The sequence below is a fragment of the Hyperolius riggenbachi genome, chromosome 9 (assembly GCF_040937935.1).
Source record: "Hyperolius riggenbachi isolate aHypRig1 chromosome 9, aHypRig1.pri, whole genome shotgun sequence".
Lineage (NCBI taxonomy): Eukaryota > Metazoa > Chordata > Amphibia > Anura > Hyperoliidae > Hyperolius > Hyperolius riggenbachi.
In genome coordinates this window covers 40,068,323-40,079,209 of record NC_090654.1, presented here as the reverse complement: position 1 = coordinate 40,079,209, position 10,887 = coordinate 40,068,323, and the positions used below count along the sequence as shown (strand labels likewise).

Below are 10,887 nucleotides of genomic sequence, written 5' to 3'. Positions count from 1 at the left end.
GCTGGTCTATTTCTCTGCAGTATTATCTGATTAAAACCAGAAACAAGCATGCAGCTAGTCTTGTCAGATCAGACTTATAAGTCTGAACCACTGAAACACCTGATCTGCTGCATGCTTGTTCAGGGGCTATGGCTAATAGTATTAGAGGCAGAGGATCAGCAGGGCTGCCAGGCAACTGGTATTGTCTAAAAGGAAATAAACATGACAGCCTCCATATACCTCTCTCTTCAGTTCCCCTTTAAGGGAAGACTCTGCAAAATCCAATGGCTTCCCCCATCTTACTCCACTGCACCAATCCAGCGCCGGGACCCTTTGTTTTCACGGCCGCACTCCCATTCCTGTACAGACGCGGCAGCATTGCGCAGGCACGGCATACGCCAGCGCTGCAGCATGCAGACGCTCGTGCACGGCTTTTTTCCTTCGTTCACAAGCAGCTCTGTGCTGCAGGCATGGGCCATACTTGCGCCTGCACAGTGTGGCAGCGCTCATACATGGAATGGAGCATGGCCGTAAAGTTGAAGGGGGTCCAAGCAAGCATCCATGTGGTGGATAAGGATGGGAGGTAAGCATCTAACTTTACTTCTATTTTTTCTTCCCACAGATTCGCTTTAATCAAAAGCAAAGCAATCCAAACACTATTAGATAACTCAATTGGAGAAAATCACCCAGCAGACCTGAGTCTACACAATGTGTGGGCAGTGATGCTGCAAATGTACCTAAATTGACATGTGACGTGATATATACTGATATAGTACAAGGCCTACTAAGAACTTGCCTATGTTCACCATTTCTTTTTTTTAATTATACGGGCTAATTAACCAGTGATTTATCTATGCAGATGAGGCAGTCAGACTAGAAGCTCTCCTGAAAAGTAATTAAAATGGTTCCTGGCTGAACAAACACTCCTAATAACAGGACAGTGCTAAAAAAAGTTCAAAAGATCATTATTTCTGTGTGAAAGCTGAATGAAAAAGATTTTATGCCACACTGACATGGCTGTTTTCAGCCCTTAAACTGAAAATAAGAAAAGTTTGATTTACCGTTACTACTGCACATTGCAAATCATGAACTCATAATTATGTTTAGTTTAAGTTTGCTTAAAAGCGATAGACAGATAGCCATATTTTCCATCTCTGCCCCTGCATATGGCACAGAAATCCTATGCATGATTAAAAGGAAAAATAAGGCAAAAAATAATCTAATTACGTTTTCTCTGGCCTAAAATCATTGTTACATACACTCAAGAGCCATGACATATCTCATGATTAAAGTCTTCTAATGCTCTAGGATCCTTTCTCCCCCACCCCACTGGCTGCTGTCTTTCCCTTAGACATATTCACAATTAATGTAAATAATTCTCAGGCAACTGACCACGGGCACAAGAGAAACAGAGGATGAAACTGATCAGACAATCTCTTCGGGAGCTTTCCTCTGACTTGCTCCTTTCACAGGCTGTGCAGGCAAGAATCATGGTCTGGCAGCAGAGAGGACACTCATACAGAAATTATAGGATTAAAGTTTAGGCTATAAAGGAACACAATTCTGATTTTTAGGCCATTGAATTTCAGCCAGGCACTGAAAACGAGACATCCCTATTTCTGTGTTTGGGGGTGAACCTGACACTTTCTTTTCATTAAAAAAAGATCCACTATAGTCAGAAGACGGAGGAGAAACTATAGAGGAAGGTTGTTAATTCTCGGCAAGGCAGTGGTTCGATTTCACCAAAAAAAATAATCATGGATTTTAGGCTCTCCATTGCTTTGGAGCGCCAGGAGATAGGGACGGAGGGGTTCATAAGAACTTAACAAGTGTGAGTACGTTTCTGGTGGGACAGATTAGCTAGTGGCACACATTTCCTGTTCAGCTGTTCGGTGGTGGAAAGGCTCAGATGAGTGATGTGGGAGCAAAGTGAAAGTACCTGGCCTCTTATTCAGGACTGCCAGAAGCAGTTGTCTCCCATGATGCTTAGCTGCACACATCCTGATCCGCGGCATGCTTGCTGGTTTAGTGACTACAACTCTCTATGCTTCTAAGTAACGAAAAGCCCTGAACAATGTAACAGAATGATTTGTATTTCAGCAGGGACTGACAGCCATGGGAAATCTCATGATTAAACGATCTCCATGCAGGTGTTTACCACAAAACGATGTCCCAAAGCCACAGTCCTGCCTGGAAACTGATTCTGCTCTAGAATATCAATATTGTCTAACAACTTCCTGCAAAATGGACCTATTGTCCTATTTTTGCACTTTTTTTAGTGCAAATAGGATGTTTTATAAACATCCATTTAGCAGTAGCAAAGATCCAATTACACCCACGGGTGCACATGCACGGCTGTTTTGTATTGTCTATGGGCTGATGAAAAATGTTTAAAGAGTATGTTAAGTGAAATATTTTCCCCCACTTTACAGTACCGTTTATCCTCGAATACAAGTCGACCCCGTGTTTAAATCGACTCCAATACTTGACCCTCTTAAGCGGGAATTTTTAATTGACTCAATTATAAGTCTACCAAGCAAAGTTAATGGCTGCACTTGGGGACCAGGAAGAATTAACAGCTGCACTTTGGAGCAAGGAAAGGTTACTGACTGCACTGCTTATAGAATTGCAGCCATTAACCCCTCCTGTTCCTTACGTGCAGCCAATACCTCCTCCAGGCCCCCAAGTGCAGCAATTAATCACTCCCCCTTCTGCGGCCCAGTATTTCCCCCCTGCTCCTTTCCTTAATTGTGGCCAGGACTTTCAGACCTGTGTTTTCTTGGCATTTCCTTTATCAAGAAAGTGTCACTTACCATATGGTAAATTGCTGCAGATGCTCCCTATACTTTTATTTAGTGAGTCAGACCTAAATTTCTAGACTTATAGTAGAGTATATACAGTAACTTACCTCTGGCTTCTTCTAGCCCACTGTAGTCCTCCCGGTCCGTCGCTCTGCTCCCATCCACCGTTGTACCCCTTTGAAAAGCTGGCTGACTCAATCAGTCGCCGGCTACTGCGCACACATGGCCACCCGCCTCCTCGAATGCACTCCTGTACACGGAGCGTCTGGCCCATTTGCAGTAGCAGTTTTTAGTCGTGTGGCCCCGGGCTGCGCATACAGCTTTCCGACGGATACCGTGGCTGATGGGAGTAGCGTGGAATGATGGCGAAGGACCAGGAAGTCTACAGGCAGCAAGAAGAAGTAGAAGGTAAGTTAAACTGCTGTCCCTGTTACAGTGCAGAGATTTTCCTCATCCCCTGTCCCTGGGACCTCCATAACCTTATTTTAAGCTTAGTGGTCCCACAGACAGCAATAACAACTTGAAGGTTGCTCTCTGCTTTACAAAAAAAACAGGTTTTATTTTCTGCTGTAGGTTCCTGTTGAGGAGGTTGACCCACTTCCTGTAACTAACAGAATTAAAGGGGAACTGAAGAGAGAGGTATATGGAGGCTGTCATGTGTATTTCCTTTTAATCAATACCAGTTGCCTGGCAGCCCTGCTGGTCTATTTCTCTGCAGTAGTATCTGATTAAAACCAGAAACAAGCAGGCAGCTAGTCTTGTCAGATCAGACTTATAAGTCTGAACCACTGAAACACCTGATCTGCTGCATGCTTGTTCAGGGGCTATGGCTAATAGTATTAGAGGCAGAGGATCAGCAGGGCTGCCAGGCAACTGGTATTGTCTAAAAGGAAATAAACATGACAGCCTCCATATAACTCTCTCTTCAGTTCCCCTTTAAGCATAACTCTCCCAGGTAGGAAAACAGAAATCAATAGAAACCAGAGAGGTTCTTGCTCTGTCCATGATTTTTGGACAGGTTTAGAAAGTGACGACTTGCAACTGCCTTCTGTTTTAAAGGGTTATTTAAGCCCCCTCAAAAAAGCAGTTTTACTTACCTGGGTCTTCTTGCAGCCCCCTGGAGTCATCCTGTGCCTGTGCCGTCCTTCCAAGTCCCTTCAGCGAGCAGCGGCAACCCCCGCAAAGCTGGATGGTCGCGGCCAGTCTGAGGATACTGCCCAAGCCGCTCGCACCCTGATCACACTCCAGTTCACGGGAGCGTTCTTTCCATGCGCAGCAGCAATTTTCCCATACTGCATGCGCAGCATGTTGCTGCCAACAAAAGCACGTTCTGAGTGCACGTGGCCGGCCAGCTTTGCCAGGGTCATCGCTGCTTGTTGGAGGATTGTGGAAGGACGTTGCGGGTACAGAAGGACTCCAGGAGGCTGCAAGAAGCCCCAGGTAAGTTGCACTGCTTTTTTATTTTAACTTAAGCTTGCAACAATTACCCATTGTGACTATCCATGCCAAATGTGCTTTAAATGAAACAATGTATGCAGTCCTACAAAGTGAGATGATCAGGAACAGAGTAATAGAGTCCGAAACCGGACCAGTCAGCACCACTTCTTCACAATAACCAGGCTTCTCACGGCTCTATAAACACACACTATTCAGCTGATTTGGGGAATCCATGATTAATGGGGAATTCACAATTTACAACAACAAAAAAATTCTGCCCTCCCCCCCCCCCTCCCCCGAGAGCCCTCGTCTTGGTTTACTTTAAAATGGTCAGCCAGCGACCATAAGGATATCTGTTTAGAGAGTCCCTGTTTCCATATGACAAGCAGTGAAACTGTAAAGTCTTCTGTTTCTTGCTCCTCTGTATTATGCTGGGCCACAGCTTCGCCGCCCTCGCAGTGTCCACACGCTGCTCGCTGTAGGGTGATCCCTCCGATTATGGCGTTTTTGTTGCCCTTAGCAATAGCAGCACAATGTGACGCAGGTGGTCAGCCATGATAACGGAAGCTACTAGTCGCTCTCACTGGACTCGCTGCTCTGGGCGCCTTGGACTTTGTTGCGGTGCTGCACGGCCCGCTCATAGGCGATCTGTACAGATTTACGAATGTTCGATTTCCTCCCTTCCAGCATCTTCTCCTTGTCCAACTCGCGGTTCATCCCCAGAGGGACCAGCTTTGTTCTTGGCAGCCATTGCCTGCGGACAAGGGAATCACATATGGGACATTATTAAAGAGGAGCCTTAAAGAGCACCTGAACTCAGAACTTCCTCTCTGCTCTGAAAGATAATACGCTTTAAAGAGGAACTGTAACGACAAAACGTCCCCTGGGGGGTACTCACCTCGGGTGGGGGAAGCCTCCGGATCCTAATGAGGCTTCCCACGCCGTCCTCCATCCCTCAGGGGCCTCGCTGCAGCCCTCCGTGCAGCGGTGACGTCAATATTTACCTTCCCGGCTCCTGCGCAGGCGCTCTGACGGCTGTCGGCTCCGAAGTAGGCGGAAATACCCGATCGCCGTCGGGTCTGCTCTACTGCGCAGGCGCAAGTTTCCGGCGCCTGCGCAGTAGAGCGGACCCGACGGAGGTCGGGTATTTCCGTCTATTTCCGTGCCGAAAGCAGCCACAACGCCCCCGCTGGAGCCAGCAAAGGTAAATATTGAAGCTACAGTCCGGTCTGTCGCCGGCTGTTCGGAGGGCTGCAGCGAGACCCCCGTGGGACAGAGGACGGCGTGGGAAGCCTCATTAGGATCCGGAGGCTTCCCCCACCCGAGGTGAGTACCCCCCAGGGGAGGTTTTTGATGTTACAGAGTCTCTTTAAAGGAAAAACATTTCTTTGTTACAGAGGATACAAACCCTTCAATAAGTCTGCAGTGTGTCTACTTCCTGCTTTCAGGGAGGCAAACATAAGGTTAACATCCTGTGTTTACAAATTAGCTGCTCTCCCGAGGCAGCCAGCTGGCACAACTGAGAGATCAAATTACAGTTGTGATAAGTCACAGGCTAAACTCTCTAAATACACACTGGGTACATTTCTCCAGGTTTTCCTTCTGTCCTGTGCAGGAGTTCAGGTCCACTTTAGCCACATATAGTAGAATGCAGTCAATAATTTAGAATACAAAAAAAGTACACTTCCTATGGCTATATATCGCTGTATATTTTTATGAATCAATAATTAATGGCACTGCACTTTCTAAGGGATGATTATTATACAGTTATGTACAAGGTTTAAAGCCCTTTTCTTACTTTCCCAGATTTTACATTGTTTGTAAAGGTAAATAGGGAACCCAGGATGATGCCCTGGTGGCGAAACAGGTCGGGTTGGCAATGGAGCAGACAGATATGTGGTTTATTTGATTACTTACATGTGCTCATACGTGATAGGATCCATAATGTGAGGCTTTGCATTTTTCAGAAAAGATTGATGTGCGTTTAGCACTTGTTTTTATATTTTAACCGATAGTCCACTGATTTATCTGTTTCATCCATGTGGTGGTGATTCAGTCAACTGAGTGACTACAGGACTCTAAAAAGGAGCAGAGTGCGGTGGCTTTTTTGAGAAGTGTACATTTAGAGAGACTACTGATCAATCAATTTGATCAAAATCTATGGTTCTAGAGACAAAGTCCTTCACCACTAAGGGTCCGTTCACACTTTGTCCGTAGCGTGGCAACAGACAAAATCCTTTCACCATGCCGCAAATTCAATGATAGTCCCTTGGGATAATGCAGTGGATGCACTTGCAAGCCAGGGCTTCGAGAACATTCCTGTTCACCAATCCCTGCTGAGTAAGTCCCGCCATGAACAAGCGGCGCGTTTGCTGCTGATTGACAGGACACGCCTGTACGTCCTGTTTGCGGCACAGTGCCACACACTGGACTGGTAAGACTCTCTGTATACACAAACTTCATGACACTTTGGCGAAAGGGGTGTTCAAATTTGGACGTTGGAGACCTGCCCTGCTGCTGTTAATACATTAGAAGAACAATACTGGTCACCCATTGGTGATGCCATCACTCGTGGCATCAGTAGTGAAATCATCACTCCTAAACTCACATTAGATTTTTGAACAGATTTTCTACGAAAAATCTTTGAGGCTGCCAAAAATCCAGCATCTGTACATTGCGGGTAAGAAGAAGGTCTCTCTAAAGCCAATTCAGGAATTATGAAAGCAGAAATCTGGGTCAGATGGCATGATACTGGCCTTGTGTACTGCAGTTCTATTTGGTTAGCAACTGCAGGATATAACAGTAACATAATAACACTCTGTTTCCTTTATATTGGATCCTGTCCATATAGAAAACTACTCTACCAATTTCTTTGACCAAAGTTACAATTTAAAGCAGAATTGTCAGCCACAAAATGAAATTCCATTTACCCCCTACTCTGTGTTTATTACGCAGCTGGCAACCTGATCCTGCATTGCAAGCACTCTAATCCAATCAGAAATGTTTCTGCTGTAATGAATCTTATCTCAGTCAGCCTGGCTCTATTTGGACCATTGCCGACAATAAGGAAGCTTGTCATCTTCCCTCCCACATTTCTGATCCTCCCTGAGGGCAGTCCAGTGAGCAGCTGAAATACGATCTATGCTGTGCTCTCATGTGTTTACAAAGCAAGCTAGATATGACAGTGCAGTTTCTAGGAGGAAAAAAAAAGTAAGGGAGGAAATGACATCAAGATTGGCTTCAATCAGAAGAAGTAAAAATTGAAAATGCCAGGAACAGTTTTCCCTTTATTTACTATATAAAATTCACTGCAATTAAAACATGGACAGTACAATACATCTGTTATGTAAGTAGAACAACTAGTTATCTACTTATAAATGTGTTGTTGTTTTTCCTAGGATAGTATGGCTGTCCCTGCTACTTTAAAGAGTAACTGTGGGGCATAAAATCAAAAATCAATTCTTTATTTTTATCTGGTAAACAAGTAATAAGGATGCTAATCAGGCAATCCAAAAGTTAAAATCACTATTCCTTTTCTTGTTGATAAATTATCATTCCCCAGTTTACATGACTCTTATTTGGTACACAGAAAATTTGGTACACAAAAGAGAAGTTGCAGGGCATGCTGGGTTGTCTTTTTTTGCTTCCCTCAGACTTACCTAATGCAGCCTGATTGGCTGAAGCCTCTTTCCCTCCTGTTTTCCCCTCCCACACCTCTGTTCCTCTCTGATTGGCCAACATTTCTCAGGCTGAAACAATGCACTTTCTATAGTGAAGTGCAGGCAAATCAGGCAGAGGAGACTAAGGGCGGATATTACATCACTACTGGCTTCAAAATAGCCACAGTAAATATGGAAACTGTCTAGAATAGGATTCTCTACTTTTCCTTTATAAAATTCACAGGAATCATAATGTGGAGAGGGCAATACATCTGTTATGTAAGTAGAGCAAGTATTTATCTACTTATATGTTTTTGTTTTTTTCCCGAGATAGTATGGCTGACAGCTCCTCTTTAAAGTGGTGTCAATACTCACCACGTCCTCTTATTGTCAAAAAACAGAACGAGGTAGAGATGCTCTTGTGCTTCTTGAGTCATCTGCTCGCCCAGCTTGAGAACATCTACGGGTGGTACAGGAATTGGCACCCCGTGGTGAAACATTCCTTCTCGGGGCATCTTTGGGTCGATAATCTTGATAAAAGAAAGAAGCAGTTAGAATCCCGCACGGCTTAAGCCTCGGCAACATAGCGATTAGAGACACGAAAAAAAATAAAATAGCTCATGACAACTAATTTTCAGCAAGTTCAACAGACCCACAGTGATCGGTTACGGCGTACAATTATACAGCTACGGTAACAACGAGCAGAATAATAGGGGAGGAACTGATCTCTACCAGAGCCGGATAGGAGGGGTATCCCCGACACTTGGCCCACACCAAGTCTAAGGCTTCTAGAGTGGAATCTTCGTCTTCGGACAGCCACCCCGCCCCTCGTCCCTCCATTCCTTTGCGCACCACTATCAAACAACAGAAAAGGTCACACGTCACAGGCCTGCCTGGAATGTCACATCATACAGTATGATAAGAGCTCTAAAGTTTCAAATGCAGCTGGTCTAGTCAATTTTTTTTTTAAAGTGAACCCAAGCCGAAGCTCCGGAAAAAAGGAAATACTTACCTAAGCAGAGGAAAGCCTCTGGATCCTAAAGACTATTCCCAGGTCCTCCTGGCTCCTGCCACCGCTCGCCGGGTCCCTCCTTAATATCGGGGGCGCTCTCCTTTTCTGACATGCACAGCTCCGGCTTACTGCGCAGGCGTGGCTGTACTCACACAGGCGCAGTACTGTCGTGTTCACGCGTGAAGAGGAGTGCGGCCCCAATCAGAGTTCCGACAAGCCCTTGTTGAAAGTCTTTGGGTGTCCGGGAGCGGCAACGGAGGAACGGAGGGCGGCGTGGGAAGACTCTATAGGACTTAGGTAAGTATAAGCTTTTGTACTTGAGGTTCGCCTCGGGTACACTTTACGTTTTAAGCCTATTAATGACAGCCATGCTATGGCTTGAAGCAGTTAAAATATATTCATTAGAAATCAATCATATTAAATTGCAAGACACTGTGCCTCGCTTATAATTATCTACAGGAGGAACAGATTCTTCTCCCCACAACAACCAATCAGCTTGCTTCCATTCTTTTATACTGCGTTTGAAACTGAAAGGCAAGAATCTGATGGCTGTAATGGGCAACAAGAACTGTTGTACTTAAAGAGGAAATAAAATGTAATTACAGTCTGGCATAACATACATTTCCCTATTTGTTATTGCTCTACTTGCTTGTGTCCTAAAGTAATGTCATCTATGTAAAGAAAATAAAATCACAAATCCCCCCAGCTCAGAGTACAGCAGTGCTGGGAGCTGCCACTGCATGGGCATATTATATTATCAAGTTATTCAAAAATGTAGGCCTGCAGAGAAAAATGCTCTGCTGTACTGCCTTGGGAGTTTCTGATCCAGTGCAGCAAGGATAAGCTTCCAGCAATTTGTTACAAATAATGGTTTGTCCATAGGAGTTCCTATTGTGTGGCTAGCCAGCTGGAGCAGAAAAGGAATTTTGACTATAGTTTCACTGTAAAGCCCAACAATTAGGACAAGGCAAATGATTTAAGCAATCAAGCTGCTTGCTGTAAACTTGTGGCTGGTTTCAAATATGGTATGGTGTGATTGTCCTGTGGCATGAGAGCCAAGGCAGGATAATCGCACCTTACTAAGACACACAGCCTAGCTGCTTGTCCTTAGGGTGTCCATCAATTATCCAATTTCTTGAACCTCTGATCCGTTTGATGCAATCGATCAGAAATGATCGTTCTGACCATTAACAAAGGGAAAAATGATGAACAATCTGATCAGGCTAAAAGAATAGTTCTAAAATTCTGATAGACAAAACAATCGATTGACGATTATCGTTTATCACCACCTGATCTGATCAATCACACGGTCAATCATTCTGGAGGTTGTACCGTTAATGGGCACTTTCAGGGCGCTCAAAATCCTCATTTTCAAGCCTCATACACACAGTAGATGAACCTTTGCTAAGGTGGCCTATAACATCAGTATCTGCCAAGAATTTAGCATGTGTAACGTGGCCGCAATCCCCCTTAGCACAATGACAAAGGATCAACTCAGCCAAGGGCATTGTTCTCTCCACTCACTCCACCCCCTGTGTGCTGCTCAGTTGGCCCTCCCCTGCATAGCAACAGCACGTGTTGCTAGTCTAGAGGCTAGCACCGCACCTGTACAGCCTTGGATCCTCACTATCACCCAGAGTCCTCATCCCTGCTAGGCGACAGTCCTCATATGTGTGTACAAGGCTGAACATTAGATGGTGTATGCAAGCTGCAGGAAAGGGAAGCAGGCCACACCCCTCTATACCAGAAAAACATTCATGCTAAAGAGTAAGGCAGGTAGGGCAGTGCTGTACTTGCAGCACTAGCCCCATTGTAAGATTTAAGCTTTTACATTTAGATATGGTTTAAATTATGGCGGTGAATAGGGCTAGGAGACAGGTAGGTGTTGCTTACAGAGGGGATTGGTTACAGTTAGACAACCGATGGGAGATAAGCTAGTATGACACGGTGGAAAGCAATTGTTTGCCAGTTGTTGAGTCAATATAGATCTTTAATGAAA

At 44.9% G+C, this 10,887-nt stretch overlaps 1 protein-coding gene across 3 annotated transcripts in view; it reads right to left on the bottom strand.

Annotated features, from left to right (window-relative positions):
* The window catches only part of BRPF1 (bromodomain and PHD finger containing 1), an 87,383-nt gene continuing 76,496 nt past the window's right edge, over window positions 1-10,887 (bottom strand). For 2 of the 3 annotated variants that reach the window (XM_068252566.1, XM_068252564.1), the window contains exons 13-15: window positions 8,609-8,730; window positions 8,252-8,406; window positions 1-4,971 (exon numbers count right to left, since the gene is read on the bottom strand). In XM_068252566.1, coding sequence (XP_068108667.1) covers window positions 4,788-4,971; window positions 8,252-8,406; window positions 8,609-8,730 — 461 coding nt within the window. In that variant the 3' untranslated portion in view covers window positions 1-4,787. The remainder of the gene's footprint in view (window positions 4,972-8,251; window positions 8,407-8,608; window positions 8,731-10,887) is intronic. The other variant, XM_068252567.1, reaches the window with a different exon arrangement.